Here is a 25,504-nt window from a genome sequence, read left to right as displayed (position 1 = left end):
GGATGACGGAGGAGTAGCAGCAGTTCGGCTCAGGTTAAAAGACAGGTAGCTGTCAGTCAGACTGCAGGACGCACACCTCCAGAGACGGGAGGGGCTGAGGGGCTTCACGCTTCATTGAACTCCTGATTTACACGTTTAACTCAGACTACATGAGGCGCAGAAGCTCCACCAACCTGCTCAGAAATACAGTTCAAGTTACAAAGTGTTAAATGCAATTCAAGCTTCTTTCTTCAAGCTTCAACATAAACCCACTGGTGTGCAAATTGTGTGTTTGTGTGCGTTTACAGAGAAAGTAAGAATCCCAAAGCACAGAGCTCACGCTGTCTTCACTTCTGAAGCGCATGTTTGCAGAGATGGATGACGCCGACGTGAAATAGTGAAGACGATTAAACAGCAGGAGAAGTTAAAGGTCCATAAAGAAGCAGCGTGTGCTGCTGGCGAGGCGTGCAGCTTCATGAGCGCCACGTGCTTCAGGAGAAACCTGTAAAACACGTCCACTAAGCTCTCCTCTGCGTCTAGCAGGAAGTCATGTTTGTCAGAGGAAGTCGGGGCGGGAGGAAGCGCCTGGGGCGAAGTCCTGGTGGAGAGAAAAGGTGTCTGCTAACCTCTGATCCGGGCCGGGGCCAAACGGGGCCAAACGGGGCCAAACGGGGCCAAACGGGTCCAAACGGTCCAAACGGGGCCAAACGGTCCAAACGGGCGTTTCAAAGCTGCACTTTCATCGGACCCTGAGATGCATCCCACTGTGCTCAAAATAGAGAGCAAAGATCAAGCAAACGCTGCCAGAACCAAATGTGAAGCAGTGAGTCCTGCAGCAGCAGCTGATTCCAATCTTCAACACGCTTCAGAGCAGCAGCTCGTTAATGAAGTGAGCCTCTGGTTGGGCTGCAGCTTGACGTTCCCGTCGACCTCAAACCTCTTTCTTTAGAACTGAGGGATGGTTCAAGTTCCTTATCAGTTGGAATCTGTAAAATGATGTTTGAGTTCCTCTGACCGACTTTAAAAAGGACGACCACAGCTTCCTGCAGAACTGCACCGGTTCATGTGAAGCTTCTCAGAACTACAGCACGACTTGAACAGTGAGTCATTAGTGACTCATTTCACCAGAGCTGCACTCCTGCTGATGGAGATCTTGTAACGTCAGCTAGTTCTTCTACCAGAAGAAGAAGCGTGTTGTTCAAGGTCACGTAAAAGCGTGTTTACAGCGCCGACATTCCCAGAGTCAGGAGAGCGTCACCGATCGGATCAGAGGAACAAGCTGCTTCCTGACTCCACTTCCTGTCCATGGACCCGATGAGCGGGTCACAGCTAGCGTCTCGCTTCATGAGATAGCCTGTCCATGGATGAGACCTTTAAGAACAACGAGGAGCTGAATCCACGGTGACCGTTCCTTCTTGCTGTCACTCGGTACCAGTGTTATGCTGCACATCATTTCAAGCATAGAAGAATCAAAGACATCATCATATTAGTTACAAATAGAGAAAACCATCCTGAATATTTCTGCACGTCGTCTTCTAATGACAGGGAAGTGAGTTGGGTGGAAAATTACTGGCAGCCTCTCGGGCCCCGCCCCCGACCTCATGAATGAGAGTTTACATAGCGGCGAGGAGAGAGTGTGTGTGGGGTCATGAAGGAGAGGAGGAAGCTGCCAGAGAGCAAGGAGACGCTCGGTTCTTTGTGATTCTAGACTTTGAGGAAAAGATCATTGAATGTCTCCCGCTTCACGTCTCGCTGTAAATGTTTTTAAAGGACTTTAACAGGAACGTCACATAATATCTGAAGAAGTCTTAACATACACAACATGCATTTAAAGAGCTGCTGTTTTATACATAAACCCGAAAATGACCCAAAGTGTGGAGATGGTTTCCACCAACGTAATCATCTGCATCCACGCTCTTTCTCTTCTTCTTCTTCTCCTCTTTTCTTCACTTTCTTGAAGCCAAAGCATGAAAAAGAAAGAGCCTGTCAGAGCAGACACCCCTCCCTCCCCTCCCCTCCTCCCTCCCCTCCTCCCCCCTCAAACCTCCCACGTTTCCCAGCTGTCCTCTGCTCCGTTTCTGGGAATATTCCTCATCTCTGATATCAAAGATAGGGATGTGAGCCGCGAGGGGAAGACGAGACGGTTTAAAGTGAACGCCGGCGTCTCTCCACCGGCTGTGATCAGACGCCACAGGAGAGAGACAAAAGACAGACAATATAATAATATAATAGTAAATGTAAAGTCCCCTCCAGCAGAGAGGTGTGAGGAAGATGACGGAGCGTCGCTTCTATCTGAATAAAGATCAGTTTCATAACTCGGTAGTTTGAGCTTCGATCTGTTTCCACTTTGACTCTTACGTGTTTTCACAGTTTCTCATTAAATCAAACGGCGAGTCATCGGTTCAGACGTCCGTCTGGATGTGACTGAGCTCCAGATGACTGACTGTTGTTTTCATGTATTGTGGGATTTATCGATTCCCATTCAGTTATTAATTCACAACAAAATAACACCGTAAAACACACAGACACACACACACACACACACACACCGCAGGTATTAATGCTGCAGCTGTGGCGGTGTGTGTGTGTGTGTGTGTGTGTGTGATGGTTTACAGTAGGTAATCCCAGCGGTAGGTGTCGACGTGTTGCTGCAGGATTCACTGTGACACATGCAATCATCATCTGTGGATTATCACCACAATCATATTTGTCAAACAGAATCAGTGGATTTAAGCAACTTTAATAACTGAGAGAGACAAAAAGCTGCTCCTAATTTTTCATGCATTTTCCTGCAAAAAGTCCAGAAACGTGTCAATTTCTGCTCGTTGCATGAATGCTTTTCAAAATAAAGTTCCGTCTTCACAGGAAGCGACTCAGTTGGGTTTAATAAAAGATGGAGAAGTGCTGAGCTGGGGTGAGAACACGACCATCGACTACATTCAAAGTCATTTCCTGGGATTTCTACGAATCATTTTTGCAACTTTTGCTACAAACGATGAGACAAACGATGAGACAAACGATGAGACAAATGATGAGACCAGCCTGCTTTTAATTTGAATTTGAGTGCAGAAAAAGAGCTGACTATGGTTGGAAAAGAAGACATTTAAACAAGTCATCTGTTGTGTTTTCCACCATTTATTTCTTGACTGAATCATAATGAACTGTGTTTCAGTAGCACACACACACACACACACACACACACACACTGTGTCCAGTGCTCTCTGAGCTCGTCTTCCGTCCTCGGTCCCGCTGTCTCTCGTCTTGTTTACATGCTGAAGCTGCTGCAGATGGAGGCGGAGCTCCGTTTCCAGCCGGTTCAGGCCGACTGGCCTTTCCTCGCCGCCGTGGCAACGGTCCCGGTTGTGTAATGTCTCTACACGCCGCAGAGGGCCGCGTTAACCCTTCGCGTCCTCCGGGAGGCGGAGCACAAAGTGAAGGATTGTGGGTTAGTTGGGCAGCAGCTGCCGGCGGCGTCCTCTCCCACCTTATTTTTAGCGGCACCGGTTGTATATTTAGGAGCCTCCTGGAGGCGAGAGATTCCCCGACCAACAGATCCAGTGTCTGCTGGTACACCGTTCTAGTGTCACACTCATGTGAACAGCCGGTCCATGCGCAGCGCGCCGACACGCGTCTGATGAAGATGATGCAGAATATGTGTTTTAATGTAGCTGAAGCTGATTTAGAGAAAAGATGGATGTGTTTTAAGTTAGACATGAAGTCCAGCGGACAAATAAAGCAAAACATTCATCTAAAAAGATGCATGTTGTCACTTCTAATCAAACTATTGTGACGTTCTAAAGGTCAACATATTCAAAGTTTCTATTCAGTCAAAGATTATTAGTTTAATATCATAAACCATCAAGTACACTGTGCTTTCACTGAGGAGGAGCAGAGAGAGGAGGAGCAGAGAGAAGAGGAGCAGAGAGAGGAGGAGCAGAGAGAAGAGGAGCAGAGAGAAGAGGAGCAGAGAGATGAGGAGCAGAGAGAAGAGGAGCAGAGAGAAGAGGAGCAGAGAGAAGAGGAGCAGAGAGATGAGGAGCAGAGAGAGGAGGAGCAGAGAGAGGAGGAGCAGAGAGAGGAGGAGCAGAGAGAAGAGGAGCAGAGAGATGAGGAGCAGAGAGAGGAGGAGCAGAGAGAGGAGGAGCAGAGAGAAGAGGAGCAGAGAGAGGAGGAGCAGAGAGGAGGAGCAGAGAGATGAGGAGCAGAGAGATGAGGAGCAGAGAGGAGGAGGAGCAGAGAGAGGAGGAGCAGAGAGAAGAGGAGCAGAGAGATGAGGAGCAGAGAGATGAGGAGCAGAGAGAGGAGGAGCAGAGAGATGAGGAGCAGAGAGGAGGAGGAGCAGAGAGAGGAGGAGCAGAGAGATGAGGAGCAGAGAGGAGGAGCAGAGAGAGGAGGAGCAGAGAGGAGAGGAGCAGAGAGAAGAGGAGCAGAGAGAGGAGGAGCAGAGAGAGGAGCCTCGATGTGTTTTTAGCGATTTGTCAAACGAACAACAACAACGTTCCATCTTAGCACAAATATTCACTTTGGTTGCAGAAATTCATGGATAAATAAGAATGAAACCCAAAGACTTGTTTCCGTTGCGGTCGGCGTGACGTAAAGATGTTTTCATGAAGAAAAGGAGCTCCTCCTGCTGCCCAGAATGCTCTGCTCCTCCTCTTCCTGGGTCGACCGCCGGTGTTTACCGACGGCGGTCGGTCGTTCACGCTCGGCTCGGTTCTGAGCCTCGATTCTGCGTCGATGCCGTCCAGAGGTTCTGTCGCTGCTCTGGGGACGAGCGGCTCGCCTCCGGTCCCGCTTTGGACCGTTTAGGTTCTGTGGCCGGAGTTTACGTTTGAAGAGTTTCATTCCTAAACACTATAAATCTATTTAGGAAAAGAAAATGGATGCCCGATGTCTGTTGCTCAATAATAACGAAAGCAAACATCTGAGCGCTGCTCTGTGGAGAGAAGATAGCTGGAAGCTTCTGGTATTTACTTTTACTCTGATGTCAGCAGCGAGTCTGGCAGAAACAAAAGGTGTCTTTTGTCTTCAGAGTCCAGAGTTCCTCACAGTTTCCACTTTGTTCTGTCGTTTTGTGACAAGATGTGACGATCGATGCCGCAGAGACGTGGAAAATCCCTTTTTCTGCCAGTTGTCTGTGACATTTTGGGAGGAAATAGCAAAAAAAAGACTCAAAATATTGACTCTCTTGTATGTTGATGGTTTGTGGTGGGATATGAAAGCAGAGTTTTCATTTAGACGTTAAAATGTGACGGAGAGCAAAGTTTCCAAAGACGGTAAATATATCAAGCTGAAGAAGAAGAACCAGGATATTTTTATTTAATGTTGGAAAAATCATCATATTGCACGCTGTCATACATACACACACATATACACACATACATATATTCTGTTTCTACATTTAGAGAGACGGCTTGTATGGATGTGCAGAAGAAAACTACAGACAGGGAAAGTCCGATTAATACTAATAAACATAGTTATTAAGCTGTGATTTTCAACGTGAAATCATTTTTTTTTTTTTTTGCGTTCGACGTCTTCAAAGAATCATAACCGACTCGACGCTCGAGACGCACGAGGCGTTCAAGAGCCTGCAGGCGTTCAGCCGTGTTGACCTCCGGTGAAACCTGACTCCTCTCCACAGCTGCTCACGTAAACACAGTCGATGTGAAACGGGAGCGTCTCGCTCTGACGGCCGTCCCTGCACTGAGATCACTCTGAAGCCTTTCTCATCGTGTCATCAGAAGAAAGAACAGGTACTGGAGCTGCTGCAGTACTTTGTGCAGCAGAAGGTGTCATTGTACCGGCAGTACTCGCAGTACTTGTAGTAGTAAGTTAGTACTTTGAGTAACATTCCTGCAGACGTGCTGGAACAAAGCGACCCGACCTGTTTCCCTGCATTCACTGACGGAAACAAGGCAGCTACAGTTTACTCATTTATTCACAGTAGAGTTTATTACAGCACAGCTTATTAACGGGTTTAAACTCAAGTATTCCGTGTTTCAGGTTTCCAGACTGTGTCTCTCCAGCTGGGATCACCTCCAATGATATCTAATGTTTAATAAAAGACAAACATCAGCTTTGTGTTCACAGGTGTACGGTCTGGATTTCATTGTTCGGGGAGAAGCCAAATCTTTGTGTCGTTACTCCTCCACTCGCTCATCCGTCCTTCAGCTGTTCTTTTAAAGACTCTGTTTGCGCTTCGGGGCAAATTGCTTTTTAAAGTGCAATAAATTCACGATCTCCGCCTCCGTTTACACTCAGTTTATGAGTTAAAGCTGTTCAGTTTCGAGCGAAATGTCTCCAAAGTCATACGTCAAAGCGTTTAAAAGGTTGTGAGATCTGATTAGTGTTTTGTTTCTGGTCGATATGATTACGTTTTCCTGCTCGGGAGACTTTACGTGCTTCAGAATTGAACCCGCTTCAGCTGACATTGATTATATCGATGGAAATAATGAACCCTCACCAGCATTTACATAGTGTGTGTGTGTGTGTGTGTGTGTGTTTCACCACAGTGGCGACCACTTCCGCCTCGTGGCACCGCAGCACATGGCATCGCCTATGAAAAGCAATCGGCTCGTTTGATGGTTTTAAAGGCGCAGGACGCAGTTTCGCAGTTTCGCAGTGCGAGATCGGCTCGGTGTCGATTTTAAAGGAGAGAAAAATTGCGAGTTGCCGCTTCGCGTTGACTCACGTTACGCCAGTTTAAACGTCCCCTTTTTGCAATGAGATCTGGTGAAGTACCACTGTCACGAGTAAAATCTACTCGGAAAAGCAACCTAAAACCATCAAACTACAACTGAAGGAACGACTAAGTTACCTTCATCTAAATATCTCAAAATAAAGCATCACATATAAGTAACATGCAACTGAAGCCAAAGTTTATTCCAAGACAACCTCTAATTCAGCCTGTTTAGCTGATTCTAAATACAGCAGAAGAAGACTCTTCATCACTTTGTCGTCCCCCTTAAAGTGAAAGCTGAATCACGGCCATGAGGTTTCTCCTTTTGGGGTTTCACCGCCCGCCGCCGAGCGATGGGCCGGAAGCTGCTGAGGTCGGCGGGTTTTCCTCTGATTCACCAGGTTTTTAAAAAGAAGGTGACGCAACAGATCAGAACAGACCTCCAGCATTCAGGGAAGAGCCTCCTTCAAACCACACCTGAAGTGGCTTCTGTGATGACGCTGGACTTCAGTTTGAAGTGTAAATGAATCACTGATGTGTAAAGAGCTGAAATTAACAAAACTTTATTCAGCATTCATTTCTTTTAAAACGTTACCTCTGGTCCCTGCTTTGCTTTAAACGGGGGAGTAAAGGGGAATAAAAGAGAGTAAAAGGGAGTAAAGGGGAGTAAAAGAGAGTATAAGGGAGTAAAGGGGAGTAAAAAGGGAGTAAAAGGGAGTAAAAGAGAGTAAAAGGGAGTAAAACGGGAGTAAAAGGGAGTAAAAGAGAGTAAAAGGGAGTAAAAGAGAGTATAAGGGAGTAAAAGGGAGTAAAAGAGAGTAAAAGAGAGTAAAAGGGGGTAAAAGAGAGTAAAAGGGAGTAAAACGGGAGTAAAAGAGAGTATAAGGGAGTAAAAGAGTAAAAGGGACTAAAAGGGAGTAAAAGAGAGTAAAAGGGAGTAAAGGGGAGTAACAGGGAGTACAAGGGAGAGGCGATGGGTGAGAGCAACAAGAGATGAAGAGAGAAAGTCTTTGGCAGAGGAAACTTATCACTCAGACATGATCAGACACACTGCAGAGAAACACATTAGATCAAGCCAACTCCTCTGATCCAACTGATAGTGTGTCCATGTAACACACACACACACACCCACACACACACACACACCCACACACACACACACACACACACACACACACACACACACACACACACACACACACACACCCAAACACACACACACACACACACACACACACACACACACACACACACACACACACCCACCCCCACCCACCCACCCACCCACACACACACACACACCCACCCACCCACCCACACACACACACACACACACACACACACACACACACACACACACACACACACACACACACACACACCCACCCAAACACACACACACACACACACACACACACAGTTTATAGAAGATCTGCTCAGCTGGACTGGTTCTCCTCTCTTCTAACTTTCCTTTGGGTTCTTGAGTTCTGACAGGAGTGAGACCTCCTCCCTCTGCAGAAATGATCCCTCAGGCCTGAACAAAACATCTTTGAACAGCCAGCCAGCCCCCCCCCCCCCCCCCCCGCTCTCTTGTCTAAATAAACTCTTTACACGCAACTCCGCTGGCCGCCTGCCGAGCCTGTACGCTGCTGAGAGCGCCTGTCAGTCAGCGATCAGGGTTTCAACGAGTCTGCCAGGCTGGGCTCGGGGCCATCGACTGGTTTACTGACTCACTGGCTGGTTTCCTCACTGGTTTCCTCACTGGTTTCCTCGCTGGTTTCCTCACTGACTTACTGCCTAGTCGACTGACTTTAAAAACGTTCCCTGCTCTCGGGCTCCACAACAGATGAAACAGAAGTTCCATTTAAAAAGGGCTGAATTGAGAATTCAGGAATCACACATGTGGCGTATTCTCACAAGATCAAAGTCTTCCTTCTTCCCTCAAATCACATCATGAGTCATGCTAATACGGCTTTGCTGGATTAGAATTACAGCAGCCACCGGCAATAATAACAGTTACTGAACCTCCTCCAGGAGCACTTGAAGTTGTCGCCGTGCTTTTGCATCAAGACGAATGAATGGATGAATGGAGGTTAAGTAGAGAGGCTAATGTGGCTCACATGTTCTGGGCATAAGCTTATTATTTCTGGCAGTTTTCTTGCAGGTCGTGTTGTTTCCGGAGCCGCAATCGTTTGGGTTTGAGGTCGTAAAGCGTTGGAGATATTTTGGTCAGCGACGATAAGATAAAACCTGATAGTTTGTTTCTTAAATTCGTCATTTTTTCAACCAGCTTTGGTGCAGACGGACGCTTGTTTATCCAAAAATAACCTTTACTCCTACTTCCAGCTCTATTATGCTGTAGTTGAAAGGTCTTTGTGTGTGTGTGTGTGTGTGTGTGTGTGTGTGTGTGTGTGTGTGTGTGTGTGTGTGTGTGTGCGCGTGCGTGTGTTGTTGAATAGTTTCCTGTTCTCAATGGTTCTACGGCACGACAGCGATAAGAGCACCGGAGCTACATTATGCTTAAAACTCCATTACAGATTACTGGCTGTTGCTCAATCCCCCCCTCCCCCCACCCTCCTCTTCCTCCCCCTCTTCCTGCCACCTCCTCCTGTCTCTCCTCACCCCCTCCTCCCATTTCGTTCCTCCCCCTCATACTAAATATCCTCCTTCTGCTTCTTACCTCTCTTTCCACCTCACTTTGCCTCCCTCTTGTCTCCATCGCTGCCCTCCCACCTCCTCTCCACCTCCTCTCCACCTCCTCTGCTCTGGTCTCTTCTCACCCCTCTCCACTTCCTCCTCTCCACTTCCTCCTCTCCTCTTCCTCCAGTTTATTTTCTCCTTCATCCTCCCCTGTGTTTCCCTCTCTGTCCTCTTGTCTCTCACCTCATCTCCCCACTTATTTCCTCTCCCTTTTACCAAAATCTACCTGTTCTCTGTGACCATCTCTCCTCCTTCTCCTCCCTCCTCCTCCTCCCTTACCCACCCGCTCCTCCCCCCTCATCAGTATCTACTGTGTAATAACATTTAGCAGTTCCAAATTGGAGAACATGTAATCATGCAAACAATTTAAAAGCCAGTAAAAGCATATCAGACGCTTTGGCAGCTGTGTGTGTGTGTGTGTGTGTGTGTGTGTGTGTGTGTGTGTGTGTCTCACATGCACACACACACACACACACACACACACACACACAATAATCATACTTAATGTTTTCCCTCTCTCTCTCTCTCTCTCTCTCTCTCTCTCTCCTTGTCTTTTTTCTCGGCCTCCTTCCTCTCCTTTCTCAGCTCAGGATGCCGGGAATTGAAAGTTTGCACGCGAGGCTAAGTTTGTGTGTGTGTGTGTGTGTGTGTGTGTGTGTGTGTGTGTGTGTGTGTGTGTGTGTGTGTGTGTGTGTGTGTGTGTGTGTGTGGGAAAGTGAGAGGTCATTTTGAAATTAAGCAGCAACTACAGCAAATTAGCCGTATTTCCCTCGGTTGTGTGGACAGCGGGTAAAGTTCCCTCCTGAACGCTTCTTAGCCTTCCGGATGTTTTCTTTCTTTCCTTTTTTTTCTTCTTCTTCTTCTTCTTCTTCTTCTTCTTCTTCTTCTCTGCTTGTTTCTTTGTGCAAACTCTTCTTTTGAAACGTGTTGCTGCATTTTCACTTTTGCATCCATCAACTTTTGGCTTTATTCTCTGCACCTACGCTGTCTTTTCAAAATAAAGTTCTGTGTTCACATTAAAACAACTAATTTGTTGTTTTCAAACTAATTCTGTCAGAATATAATGTCGTTGGTGTTAGCTAAAAGAAAATGAACTTTATAAAAGATGATATGAAGCAGGAAGCTTAAAGAAGACACTTTTCAGTTTTTAGAAATAGTAATAACTCCACAAAATGGATGTGTTTGAGGATTAACTCCTGAAGTTGCCCTTCATTTATTGAGTGATTGGTATGATCTCTGTGTGTGTGTGTGTGTGTGTGTGTCAGGGTGTGGTGGGTCGTGTGCAGTATCAGCGGAGGCTGACTGACCTGCCGCTCAGACGAGAAGGAATGTAAACGTTGAGACGTCTCCTCCAGACTCGGCCTTATCGTAGCAGCATGATGTCGGAGGTCAGCGCTGTGGCAAGAGGAGCAGGGTGATGCCTGGAGCAGTGTGTGTGTGTGTGTGTGTGTGTGTGTGTGTGTGTGGTGCATGAACCTTCACAGAGTGCAGTGTGTCGTCTCCGAGTCTGGATACAGTCATATCGCTTCAATAAACAGCTTGTATTTGACAATAACGCGGTGTGTTGTCACCTGTAGCAGTCGGGACGTCGGGTTGTTTTTCTTGCCATTGGGGCGCGGCCATGTGTGAAATAGTTGTGGGTATCGAAATGAGGCTTCTAACCGCAGAACAGGAAGTGGCAGTTATGACAAGAAAAGACGTGAGAAAGCAGAATGAACACTCTGCTGATAAATGACTTGTCAAGATGAGTGACAGGTGTCAAAAAGTGGGGAGAAAAGCTGCAAAATGAAGCTTAAAAACAGAGAGGATGAAGAGAGGCACGTATGTTTTATATGTCTGTATGTCCAGGTGATCTATGGACAAGTAGTATAGATTAGTACAGCACCCCCTGAAGGACAAACAGGACAGTTTGTGGTGCAGATCACATTTAGTCTGCACAGAATGTCATTGATCAAAGGGACAGCAGCAGGAAACGACACACACACAACAGATGATACATGTTTAAAACACACACACAATAGATGATACATGTTTAAAACACACACAACAGATGATACATGTTTAAAACACACACAACAGATGATACATGTTTAAAACACACACACAACAGATGATACATGTTTAAAACACACACACAATAGATGATACATGTTTAAAACACACACACAATAGATGATACATGTTTAAAACACACACACAATAGATGATACATGTTTAAAACACACACAACAGATGATACATGTTTAAAACACACACAACAGATGATACATGTTTAAAACACACACAACAGATGATACATGTTTAAAACACACACAACAGATGATACATGTTTAAAACACACACAACAGATGATACATGTTTAAAACACACACACAACAGATGATACATGTTTAAAACACACACACAATAGATGATACATGTTTAAAACACACACAACAGATGATACATGTTTAAAACACACACAACAGATGATACATGTTTAAAACACACACACAACAGATGATACATGTTTAAAACACACACACAATAGATGATACATGTTTAAAACACACACACAATAGATGATACATGTTTAAAACACACACACAATAGATGATACATGTTTAAAACACACACAACAGATGATACATGTTTAAAACACACACAACAGATGATACATGTTTAAAACACACACAACAGATGATACATGTTTAAAACACACACACAATAGATGATACATGTTTAAAACACACACAACAGATGATACATGTTTAAAACACACACACAATAGATGATACATGTTTAAAACACACACAACAGATGATACATGTTTAAAACACACACAACAGATGATACATGTTTAAAACACACACACAATAGATGATACATGTTTAAAACACACACAACAGATGATACATGTTTAAAACACACACACAATAGATGATACATGTTTAAAACACACACACAATAGATGATACATGTTTAAAACACACACAACAGATGATACATGTTTAAAACACGCACAACAGATGATACATGTTTAAAACACACACAACAGATGATACATGTTTAAAACACGCACAACAGATGATACATGTTTAAAACACACACAACAGATGATACATGTTTAAAACACACACACAACAGATGATACATGTTTAAAACACACACACAATAGATGATACATGTTTAAAACACACACACAATAGATGATACATGTTTAAAACACACACAACAGATGATACATGTTTAAAACACGCACAACAGATGATACATGTTTAAAACACACACAACAGATGATACATGTTTAAAACACGCACAACAGATGATACATGTTTAAAACACACACACAATAGATGATACATGTTTAAAACACACACAACAGATGATACATGTTTAAAACACACACAACAGATGATACATGTTTAAAACACACACACAATAGATGATACATGTTTAAAACACACACACAACAGATGATACATGTTTAAAACACACACAACAGATGATACATGTTTAAAACACACACAACAGATGATACATGTTTAAAACACACACACAATAGATGATACATGTTTAAAACACACACACAACAGATGATACATGTTTAAAACACACACAACAGATGATACATGTTTAAAACACACACAATAGATGATACATGTTTAAAACACGCACAACAGATGATACATGTTTAAAACACACACACAATAGATGATACATGTTTAAAACACACACAACAGATGATACATGTTTAAAACACACACAACAGATGATACATGTTTAAAACACACACAACAGATGATACATGTTTAAAACACACACAACAGATGATACATGTTTAAAACACACACAACAGATGATACATGTTTAAAACACACAGATTTGAAGCCAGAGGCCAAATGGAGAAGAGTCTGAAAGTCTTCTCCATTTCCAAACCACACAAGGTCTCCTCTGTGCTTTTAGTCCTCGCCATCGTTCATGTCCAAACCTGCACATAAAGGATCAGAGAGAGAGAGAGACAGAGAGACAGAGAGACAGAGAGAGACAGAGAGAGACAGAGAGAGAGAGAGAGAGAGAGAGAGAGAGAGACAGAGAGAGAGAGACGGGAGAGTGAGCTTAAACTGAGAGTGAAAGGGAGAGAGAGAGAGAGAGAGAGAGAGAGAGAGAAAGTGTGTGTGTGTCGGTGATTCTGATCTCCTGTCACCCCTCCTCCTCCTCCTCCTCCTCCTCCTCCCCCTCCATCCTGCAGTCCAAAGGGATGAAGAACAATGACTCCATTCAGCTCTTGGGTTTCAAAGTCGACAGAAACCGCAAGTGCTTCAGAGCGGGTGTTTGGAGACGGAGGGCGGGCGGGTTTGTGTTCGCAAACATGATAGAAAAGAGAAAGAAGTGGAGGAGGCAGTTACACCAAAATGTTTCCATGTACTGTGACGGGGTCAACAAGTGCACATCCAGTAGAACACGCTTCTTTTGTCAGCGCAAAGGATCTACAGCGTGAAGCTTCTCACTCATGAGTGTTTTGATTAATTGCGCCGTTCTGATCCTAGAGCTGAAACGATTGGTCGATTAATTGATTTGTAAATTGTCATTTTTGCTTGATAAACAACTGAAATGGTTAAACAGTCCCACGTCTATTTGATATCTTTGGGTTCTAGACTGTCGGTCAGATAAAAGAAGACATTTGAAGACATGACTGTGGGCTTAACGATTAGCACTATGTTCTTGCATTTTGCTTCTGATTTTCTCCAGTTTAAGAAGGGTTCAGCTGTTCCTTGTTAAAACATCAGCGTTTGGAGTACAGGTGTAAATGAAGTCTTTTTCAGCCCATCAGAAAAAGTGCTCGGAGTTCCCCAGGGCACCTATGTAGGTCCTCTCAGGTTTCCTTCTTTTTCTATTTCATTTGAGTCCTTATTTCCCTTTTTGTTCAGCACTTTCACACCTTTTCTATTTATACCTCACATGCTTCTTTCATTTATCCTTCTTCATCTTAATCAATCTTCTGGGGACTAAAATAGTTCATTGTTGCTGCACCGAAACACTGAACCACTAAACCGGCTCGCCTCTGGCTATGAGTGGTGGGTATATGAGTGTGTTAAAGGGCCAGACAGCCCCCCCCCACACACACACACACACACACACACACACTCTTAAACACCAAAAACCACACTAAGGCAACAGTGAAACCGAAGACAAAGACGTACACTCTTGAAAATTCTTGCGTCTAGTTTTTGGGTAACACATCTTTACTCAATATTTGTTAACAACCCCCACACACGCCACACACTGTTTGTGTCATGTTTATGAACAGACGTTCCATACTAGCACTTATACTCATTCAGTCTCCTGAAATGTGTAGTTTCTGTTTGGGCTGCAGAGCATTTCATTGCCGTAAATGCAAATCATTTTTGTCTAAATTTAGAGCTGCAGTTGTGAGAGACTGTTTTCAAGTCGACACCCACTTTTCAGGTTATTGGCAGAAAGAAATGTGTCTTTTGTAAAAGTTATAAGAAAGACGTTTGTTTAGAATAAAACGTATTAATCGATTAGTAGATCGTTACATAAATTAACTTGTTTAGACAATCTTGGGTGTTTAAATGATCACCTTCCCAGCAACGGCTTGACAATCACCTCTGTTAAATCCCTTTAACTGGAGAATCAGCCCCTATGAAGCTGCTACATGTCTGTGGTTGTACTGGGAAGCTCCCAGGTGGGAATCTTCACAATGCTGGGAATGTGAACCAGTGCGCTGCTGGGAAACGTCCTGCCTGGATAAATGAACATGTAAACAGATGCACCTATTGAGGCTGACTCACTGCTGTAGACCTGCAAGCCTTTTGCTCCCCAGGTTCGGTGCATTTACTACTCTGTGCACATATATTCTTGTATGCGTCCTTTTTGATTGTGTACTTACTGATATTGCTTTGCGTCATGTAATGTTTGTTGCTTGCTGGGTGGCCAAACCTCCAGTATGAGTGAAACAAGTGAAGTGTCTGCTGTGCGGTTGGCAGCTCCATTAATCAAACTCCATGAAACAGGCGGTGGAGTAAATCAACAGAATCTCCAGAAGGAAGCTTCACGGCTTTGGTTTGCTTTGTTCACCGTTTAACAAGCTGGTTTATTCAAGTCTTTCTTGGTCCGCACCAGTTTCTCTTTGGGGTGTTCTGTGTTCTCTGATCTCGTGGCGTGTTTTCTGTTTGGGCAGCAGATAGTTTGGTGGATAATGTTGGCTAAACACCCACAATCCTCCAGAAAGTCTTCTTTGAAATGAGCTTCTGAAATGTAACGCCACCTGGTCTTCTTCACTGGAGGAGATTTAATGAGGCACTGGAACGTTTCACTGTTCTCTGTGCTCCAGTGGGTTTAACCAACCCATCTGGTTGGTATGTTCTTGTCTTTGTATCGGGCCGTTATGGCAAATCTCAAATTATCCGTCTCTTTTATGGCTCGAACCGAACTGTTCATGTTCCTTTAGCGTGTCCGTGTCCACTTATTTGCTTTCGTGCTGGGAGTTAGACGAGAAGATCGATACCCATCTCACGTCTGTACGGTAGATATGAAGCTACTGACAGCAGCTGGTTAGCTTAGCTTAGCATAACGACTGGAAGCAGGGGGAATCAGCTAGCCTGGCTCTCTCCAAAAGTAACAAAATCTGCCTTCTAACATGTTTGAAGCTCATTAATTATTCGTTGTATCTTGTTTGTTCACTTTGTTTGCACTTAAAGTTGATCAAAAACAATACATAGAACAAATAGGGAGTAAAAGCCTAAAGTAGGACTTTTCATTGTTGTTGCTGTGAGACCTTTATAAAGATCCTATTTCAGAGTAAAGCTCGAGCTTGTCACATATAATCAGCTCTATATAACGTGAGTTCTACACTTATAATCAGAGGGTTGTGACCCAGCGTCTCTAAACTACACATAAAATGCTCTTTGTGAGGGTTTTGTTGGAGGAGACGCTGCATGTTTCCGTCTGCATGCACGAGCGCTATTAGAAAACCGGCTCCATCCGGATCGATCGAGTCTCCGGGGCCGTCGTCGACCACTTCACGTGACTCTGGTCCTCCAGGGAGTCGGCCTCCCCGCTGAGCTCGGCCCGCTTTGGGAGAACGCAACGGGTCATTTTGTTGCTCTGCCTGTTATCCTCGTTTGGCCTGGAGGTTTCTACCAAGGGCAGGGCTGAGTCAGCCGTGTGTGTGTGTGTGTGTGTGTGTGTGTGTGTGTGTGTGTTTGAGGCATTGAATTTCAAACCCGGTGCTTAAATTGGTTCAAAATCTGTGCCAGTTCTCTAAACCAGCAGCCTGCAACTGATTATTCAGTTGTTTTTTTGGTCAGTTCAAATAACTTTATTGGCATGACATCACTTCATTTTAACACATTTTTTTGTCTTTAAAAGTTTCCAGAGCTCAAGGTGACGTCTTCAGACAATCAAAAGTCCCCAAAAAAAAACAAATATTGAACGAATAATTCACATTTGACGAACTAGAGATTATTTTTTTGCAATATTTGCTGGAAAAAATGATTATTCTGTTACCAAAATAGTTGCAGATTGTGTGCAAGATTTATTATTTGAAGGGTTCAAAGTACTCATAATACAAAATACTGAGAGTACTATGAAACAGAGCGTCCTCGCTGTACTGAGGACAAGTGAAAAAGGTAGTTCTCTGCTTTACGTTTTCCTCCTTTGAGGGAAAGATTGAAGCTTATATATTGATTCATTTCCTCCATCCATCATCATGTTTTTACTGGTTTCCTCCACCTGCTTCCTCTCTTAAAGGATATTTTAAGGTTATTTTTCTCTTGTGCTTCTGCTGCTGATGAGAGCTGCTCGATTAGTGCCAGAGGAGGAAGAGGAAGAGGAGGGCGAGTTGAGTGACAGTGTTGTAAGACGACAGGAAACCTCAGGCGGCTCCACCCTGACACAAAGAGACGGAGATGTTCCTCTTTCTCTCCGTCCTCGCTTCTCTTTTCTCCCCATGTTTTGTAAACACAATCGGCTGTTTGTTGCCTGGTTGCTGGTTGCTAGTTGCTGGTTGTTATTGAAACGTTGCGCAAACATACAGAGATTCACACACTGGGTGGAGAAAAGTAAAAGCTTAGTTTCACTTCCTGTCTGTGCTTCTTTTGAGCAGAAATGTTACAAAAACAACAACCAGATGCAGCTAATTCGTTTCTACGTTTCTTCTTCTGCGGATCACAAAGCTGACCGTTTTCTTCTTCTTCTTCTTCTTCTTCTTCTTCTTCACCTCCAGCCACCATGAAGAAAGGCCAGAACGGCTCCAGCTGGACCGGCGAGCGGAGCCTCATGTTCGGGGGAAACGTCCCGAGCGTGCCGACTCCGTCCACCTCCTCTTCCTCTTCCTCCAGGGCCTCCTCCTCCCAGGTGACCTCCATTGACGGCGTGGGCTTCAACGAGGGCGAACTGCTCCTTCAGGTAGCACCTGAGCGACGTTCAGCGTGGAAGAGGAGAAGCGGCACGGAGCTCTGAGCCACCTTTTGATTCTGTGTTCTCGGTGTTTCAGGCGCTGAACGGCTTCGTGTTGGTGGTGACGGCCGAAGGCTACGTCTTCTACACTTCCCCCACCATCCAGGAGTTCCTGGGCTTCCACCAGGTGAACATGAAGCATGAGGAGAAGAACAATGACGTCCACTTACAGTGTCCTTCTCACAACCGACGTCAGGAGCTGCTTTAAGAACCAAATGCAAAGAGACGATTTATAACCGTGAAGCGCTTCATTTCTACAGCAGCTTTGCATATGAAGAAGCAGACATGTGACGCCTTATATATCTTAATAAGTACACACAGTAGTAGCAGTACAAGTATTAATAGTACTACAGTAGACACCCTTTCACAATAAAGTGTTGGTGCATGACAGTCAGAAGATAAATATTAGATAATATAATATAATAATAATAGAGCTGCAGTTCTTTCTTTTTTTTTGTTCTGGCCAGCAGCGATGATGCAAGTGTAAACACACACACACACACACACACACACACACAGACACACACACACACAGGAGTGGATGAATGCCACCGTTGTGCTGAAGCCACCTCTCGTCTTTTTTTCTATCTGCGGCTCAAACAAACCCGACACAAAGCCCTCCTTTGTCAACGGCGCTGATCCAAACTGTTGACAAACTCTGTTGAGTTCAAAGACACCCTGAAGTCAGGATTTGTGAGCGCCACAGGGTTTCTTTAACCGCGACAGAAGATTGTTTAATTTACTTTATCTAGAAGATAAGTTTCTTTAAATGTCTCGACAAACTCTGATCTGAAATATACAGATTTAGTTTGTACACTTTCTCTCAAAAGCCTGGAGAAAGAAGACAAGACGGATTGTTTAATGAGTATTTGTTCAGATTTGTTCCAGTCCTAAGTTTGCATGTTTGTTCCTAATAACACCTGCAGGATTGCTGTGATTTCATTCTTTAAAGACTGGTTTGTTTCTCTGTTTGCAGTCGGATGTGGTCCACCAGAGCGTGTTTGAGTTGATCCACACAGACGACCGAGCTCTCTTCAGACGGCAGCTTCACTTCGCCCTCAACCCGAATACCAGCCAGCAAGATGGCGGCGCCGAGAGTCTCAGTGAGCACTCAACAGTGTATATATATATATATATATATATATATATATATATATATATATATATATGTGTGTGTTTTACAACACAGTGAAAGAGAGAGGAGCTTAAAGAACATAAAGACTGAAACATAAATGTATTAGAAGTTCATATTAGATGGAGGTAAATGTTAAATATGTCCTCGCTGCTGCAGGCGAGCAGAGCTCGGCGGAGGTCAGCACCAACGTGATGACCTACGACCCCCAGGCCATCCCTCCCGAGAACTCGTCCTTCCTGGAGAGAAACTTCTGCTGCCGATTCCGCTGCCTGCTGGACAACTCCTCCGGCTTCCTGGTAACGACACACGGGCCGTCTTTAGAAGTTATTCTGCCACAACAAACAACACATGTTTGACGGTGTGTGTGGGGTTTTTTTTGGTCTCCAAGGCCCTGAACTTCCGCGGCCGCCTGAAGTTCATCCACGGCCAGAACCGGGTGTCGGAGGACGGGTCGCTGGTTCCGCCGCAGCTCGCTCTGTTCTCCATCGCCACGCAGATGCAGCCGCCGACCATCCTGGAGATCCGCACCAAGACGCTCATCTTCCAGACCAAACACAAGCTGGACTTCACTCCCATGAACATCGACAGCAGGTGGACACACGCACACACACACACACACACACACACACACACACAGATCTGTGAGGTTAAATCATTCAGGAGATGATTATAGGGTCCGCTAATGAAATGAACCATACACTTTTCATTTGCACAGAGGGAAGGTGGTTCTGGGTTACAATGAAGTGGAGCTCTGCATGAAAGGTTCCGGCTACAACTTCATCCACGCTGCAGACATGATGTACTGCGCCGACAACCACTTGAAAAGTAAGTCGCCGATTTTGACTAATGCGCCACAAGATGAATCTCCTCTTTTACATGATCGGACTGCGTTTCTTTCAGGTTGACAGTGACACAGAATCCTTTCTCGGTCTGTTATATATCGACGCGTGATGTCTGACTCTTTCTGTTCTCAGTGATGAAAACCGGAGAAAGCGGCTTCACCGTCTTCAGACTTCTGGCCAAGACTGGCTCGTGGGTCTGGGTCCAGGCCAACGCCAGGCTGGTCTTTAAAGCAGGGAAACCGGACTTCATCGTGGTCCGGCAGAGAGCTTTGATGTGAGTTGAAAACCAAAGAGATGGCGGTGTGTGGTTTTGTGTGCGTGATGGTTTACATGAGGAGCAGAGACCTACTCTTGTTTTTTGCCACAGAAATGAAGAAGGAGAAGATCAGCTCCGCCTCCGTCGGCTCCAGTTGCCGTTCAACTTCACCACTGGAGAGGCGCTGCTTTACGATGTCACTCCAACCGTCGACGTCCCCGACCCTTGCTCCGCCCCCAAGCAGAGGAAGTTGGACGATTACACCGTCAGCCGCGAGTCCATGCTGGGCTGCATGCTGAGTCAGGACCAGTCTCTCTACTGTGAACACAACAAGAACAACGCCTTCAACACCCTCAACGACGCCGCCTTCAAGGACACGCACGCCACGGTCAGCGTTCCCAGAGATATGTGGGAGCTGGTGACGCCCAAACCCGCCGTAGGGAGCCTGGTGAAGTCCGAGGCCACGGTTCAGGACATGATGGAGACCCTGCAGCAGATCCTCGGGGAGAACGACCTCAGCAACACCCTGGACGTCGGGCCCGAGGAGCTGAAGAGCTGGGAGAGCACCCTGCTGAAGATGAGCAGCAGCAGCTGCGAGATGAACGAAAACCTGGACGACATTCTCAGCAACGACATCCTGACGTACGTGGAGGAGCAGCTGCAGAGGGAGGGCGGGCTCAAGCTGCTGGATCAGCTGGACATCATGCCGGACTACCTTTCCACTTTGGAGCTCCAGAACCAGAATCCGGAGCAGGAGCAGAACTTCGGCTGGCCCCTGGAGCCCCAGAACCATCTGATTCCAAACGCAGGGCAGATGGTAGTGGCTCCAGTCTTGGGCCACATGAAACTGACCCACCTGGATGTTCCTCAGCTGGGTTTAAACGGTCCAACCCTTCAGCAGACCACTTCTGTTGGTCTCCAACTGGGTCCAACCCTTCAGCAGACCACTTCTGTTGGTCTCCAACATGGACCTACTGGAGCTCCGGTTACCTTCTGCCCCTCCATGGCGGCTCAAGCACAGAACCAGCTCAGAACCTTGCATGTTGCTGCCAAAGACAACAACTGCGGATCATTCTCGCTCAGGCAACCTTCAGCCAATCAGATTCACCCCAACCAAATGGCTCAACCAATGCAAAGCCACCTCCAGGTGAGGACGCCGAACGTACCGACCGGCCTCCAGGACCAAAGCGCTAAAAGACCGTTAAATCCTGGGTTCAACGTTCAGGGAAACCAGTGGAGCTCCTCCTCCATCTCAAACCAGGCAGACAATTTTGTAGAAACGTACGGCCAAAATATTTCAACTTTCCCCGCAGGTTCGTCCTCGCCGGGCTGCGTGCAGGGCCGCTTTACACTCAAGACACAGAACAACGCCAACCAGAGGCCGCCTTGGCCGCTGGACCAGCAGCTGATCTCAGGTGGACCCCAACAAATGGGCGTCCGCCTCAACCAAACGTCAGGATTTCAAAGGAATCCTCTGCACGCCGTCAACGGCGGTCCGATGTTCAGGACTCCGGAGACTTCAAACGTGCCGTTTCCCGTTTCCCAGCAAGCCGCGGAGCCGCCGCCGCCTCCTCCTCCCGCTCCTCCCAGCAGCTGTATGTTCAGAAACGGGCCCACGTCCGTGCCCGTGAATGGAGTCCACCTCAGCCAGAGACTGCACCCCGCCGGACACCAGATTCCCTCCAACCCCTCCTGCTTCTATCAGGGTCTCCCCAGAGGGGGGTCCGTGTCGGGGATGACCACCGTCCCGGATCCCGATGAGGCGCAGCTGTCCTGCCAAGTGACGGCCGGTCTCGACCCGGACGGCCTGCTGCTGCAGCAACAGCAGTACCTGAACTTCAGTGAGCAGACGCAGGTGAGTCGGGGACACGACCAATTCAGTTGTTACTGTAAATCCTACTTTTTTATTTCTTATGTGTAGTAGTAGAAGAAAAGTAAAAGTACTCATTTTGCAGTTAGTGGAGTTCAATATTTGTCTCCAAAAAGTGTATAAAGTACCTGAAAATTGTACTTAAGTGCAGTACATGAGATTTTCCTCACATATAATTTACTATTCAGCATTTCTTTCACATATTATTCTGAGCTTCAACTCAAGGTCAAGTTGTCTTTGTTATTAATCTTTACATTTGAAAATGGATGAATAGATGAGTAAAGTAATCTTTGTCTCGTCTGATTTCACAGATCAACAGCCGCCCGGTCGTCGGGAACGGAGGCTTCCCGTTCTCCTCGCTGCCCAGCGGGAACGCCTACTACTCAGAGAACCAATAGGAATCAGCCGCTGTGACTCCTGGACGGATCCCGAACAGAAAGACTCGTGTGGATCAGACTGAAGAACAGCAGGACGCCTCCGCCTCCTCTTTTCTCTTCTTACTAGGAAACCGTGATGGAGGCTGTGTGGTTCAGGATATCTGGTCTTTGAGGAGGAAAAATAAATCTGTGTGGAGTTTAATCAAAGGAAAAAAAGCATGAATTCCCTCTTTGGAGCTGGTTGGATTATACCAAAATAAAAACAAGCTCGTCTGGGTTTTCGTCTGCAGCTCGTCGTCGTCTCTTTATCGGAGGTCAACTCCTCAGGCCTCATCCCTGACACACACAAACACACACACACACACACACACACACACACACACTGCACAAAAACACAAATCTGACTCTTGTGTGTCCAAGTACGTCATCAAGCGTCTTCTTCGACTCCAGCTGCAGTGGGCTCGTCACTGCCCCCTGTGGCCACCTGCAGATGTATGCGTTTTGGGCTTTTTAATCTTCCCTCCTGTGACGTATGAAGGTAGTCTGTGTGGAACAAGCAGGGTTGGACCAACATGTTGGACAGTTTCTGCTCTCCACCAATAACGTACAGCGAGGATGCATAAAGTGCTTCATAGCAGCCGAGCGTTGCACCAAACTTTACTTCTTCGGAGGGAAATGCATCGTTTAATGTCCTGCATCAAACAAGAGACGAAGAATGAGACCTGAATGTTGGACCTGGATGAAAGTTAAGAAGAAAGAATCCTCTGCTGTCTCCTGCGCACAGACGCCATAGTCCCTAAAAGCCTGTTTTCTCATTTGAGCGCTCAGAAGGATGAAGTAGATCTACTTTATTTTTGTTGTTGCTGTTTTTGTCCTTTTGAAACTGCGTCTTGATTTTGTTCATTTCAACTCTTTGCCGTCAGTGAGGGAGCTCTAGATCTGCAGACGCACAACGAAACGATTGGTATATTTTAGAAGCATTGGGTCAGAGCGGTCGTCACTGAGTCAGCGCTTCTTCTTCCTTCAGTATTTCTGTGTTGTCCTTGTTTTCCTGTTGTAGCACAAAGAAGAAATACAGACGGTGCCTTAAAGTGACAGGACGTCTGTCGACATTCTGAAACATTTCCACCGCATTATATGAGCAAAAAACAAACAGCTTCATATTTGATTGAAACCAAACTCTCGCCTTAAACTTCACGGAGCTTCACCGTTCCTTTAAAGTGTTCGCCAAAGCATAGTGAAGAGGAAGAATTCACAACAATAAGAGCTTCGTCCTCTAGATTATGTCTTATTTTAATAGAACCACACTTTAAATGAATGATGAGTAAAGAGATTTATTTCAACGCTCAGGAGACTGCCTTAAGATTGTCTTTGAAAGCAGGTTTTATTACCAGGATGGTAATCATTCTCTCCTGAGACTGGACCCTTTATTCATGTCTCCGTCCTCTTCCTCTGTCCTCTGTCCTCTTTCTGTCCTTGTGGTTCATTTATGGACGTTCTTGCAGCGAGAAACACAGAAGTAAAACAGTTTAAAGGCAGCTATTGTATTTTAAGTTTTTTGTTAAACGAGGAAGAGAAATGGAAAAAGATGAACTTTTCACAAGTACCTTTTTAATTGACGTCTTTTTGATCGTCTGATTGTTGTTAAATCAGCTCTTCGATTGAACAGAAAACACCATAAAAGAGCCTCAAACTGCAAGAAACGACATCCGGCACTGAGCCGTGAAATCTGATTCCTTCTGTTCTTTTTAAAGACACAACTCTCTGGAATAAGCAGGTTTCAGCTGAAGACCAAAGCAGTGACAGCGGACTGAAACGCCAAAAAGAGACGAAAGAAGCCATGTGTGACGTTTCACTCTGCAGGATACCAAAGGGAAAAAGACGGGGATGATTGTACCTGAAGACGGCTTGACGTTCACAAACTGAACATCAGCTGCATTCACGTCCCGCGTCTCCTGTCGCACTTCAAACTGCCATATCTAGACGCCTCTGACAGCTTCTAAATGTCCACCTCGATGCAGCAAAACACAAACGAACGTGGAAGTCTGTCCTTAAACAACCTCTCTGGTGCCTCTTTTCTTCGTCACGTTTAATCAGAATATTTTTATGTTTTAGACATTTTAAAAGAAGAAGCAATCAACGTTTGTAGTTTTAATTACGACTTAGTGGTTGACGTGAACACTAATCGTCATAGTACACTGTGTTCAAACAGGAAGTAGTATGGATTTGGGACACCCCTGACTTGCTGAAAGGCCTTCTGGGTAATGTAGTAAACCCCTGACTTGGGTTACAGTTTGTTATGGTTGCTTTGGCTCAATCTTCACAACACAACGTGCAACATGTTTTCATTTTAAGGCTCAAAATGCAAAAGATTATTTGGTTGCAAATTCTCATTAAAGTTTAGTTGTTTTTCTCAAATATCATTTATGAAACGATGAGGAAGAAATAGAAGTACGTATTTAAAATGCTGCTTTCCTTTAACATCGTGTAGCGTATTCAACATAATGTATTCACTGTCACAGTCAAATGAAGCGCTTCAGTCTGAACGTTGAGCCAGAGAAAGAACGGCAGATTCACCCCAAAATCAAACCAAAGACGATGGTCACAGATCCACGAGTCTCAGTACACAGTGACGAGTGCTCTCAATCACAAAGTATTCATTCGGACACATTAAACACACCCTGCTGCTTCTAGATGGTAGTCAAAGCCTTTGTACTTTGTTGTACTTTTCAATCCCCAGGAAGCCAAGGCTCCAAATTGCAGTATCTTTGTGTACCTGTATAAAGATATATATATATTTGTCTTTTTTCATTTAGCTATTGTCCTATATTGTGTATTTTACTGTCATATTGCCTTAACCTGACTCACGCCGCCTTCATATTGTGTACATTCTCTGCACAGCATACACACATGTTAACCTCTTGTTATGATGTTTTTGTAACTTTTAAAGTCTGATATCTTGTGAATGTTTCGCCTCTTAGCAGTGTATCGAGTGCTCACCGTATTAAAGGTGATCTGATCACACGACGTGTTTCAAGTGCTTTGTCTTCTCCGCGCCGCAGAAATGTTTTATTGTAATATTTGAACAGAAGAATGGAGGAAAATGTGTTTTTCTTTAACTAACGAACGAAAAAATAGACGTGAAACAAATTAATTAACAAGAGACGACAAGAAAACGGCACCCGTTTTAGTTTTACAGCATT

The 25,504-nt window shown here is 45.2% G+C and overlaps 1 protein-coding gene across 1 annotated transcript in view; it reads left to right on the top strand.

Annotated features, from left to right (window-relative positions):
* Positions 1 to 25,325, top strand: part of LOC137879096 (aryl hydrocarbon receptor-like) — a 43,002-nt gene extending 17,677 nt beyond the window's left edge. The window contains exons 3-11 of the mRNA XM_068719670.1: positions 17,589 to 17,770; positions 17,859 to 17,948; positions 18,798 to 18,924; positions 19,113 to 19,252; positions 19,345 to 19,547; positions 19,672 to 19,781; positions 19,931 to 20,072; positions 20,166 to 21,909; positions 22,236 to 25,325. Coding sequence (XP_068575771.1) covers positions 17,589 to 17,770; positions 17,859 to 17,948; positions 18,798 to 18,924; positions 19,113 to 19,252; positions 19,345 to 19,547; positions 19,672 to 19,781; positions 19,931 to 20,072; positions 20,166 to 21,909; positions 22,236 to 22,322 — 2,825 coding nt within the window. The 3' untranslated portion in view covers positions 22,323 to 25,325. The remainder of the gene's footprint in view (positions 1 to 17,588; positions 17,771 to 17,858; positions 17,949 to 18,797; positions 18,925 to 19,112; positions 19,253 to 19,344; positions 19,548 to 19,671; positions 19,782 to 19,930; positions 20,073 to 20,165; positions 21,910 to 22,235) is intronic.
* Positions 25,326 to 25,504: the final 179 nt, after the last annotated feature.

The sequence above is a fragment of the Cebidichthys violaceus genome, unplaced genomic scaffold (genome assembly GCF_023349555.1).
Source record: "Cebidichthys violaceus isolate CVI_PGR_0920_01 unplaced genomic scaffold, fCebVio1.0.p SCAF_24, whole genome shotgun sequence".
Lineage (NCBI taxonomy): Eukaryota > Metazoa > Chordata > Actinopteri > Perciformes > Stichaeidae > Cebidichthys > Cebidichthys violaceus.
Note: the sequence above shows the minus strand (reverse complement) of the source record. Positions and strands in the feature narration are given on the sequence as shown.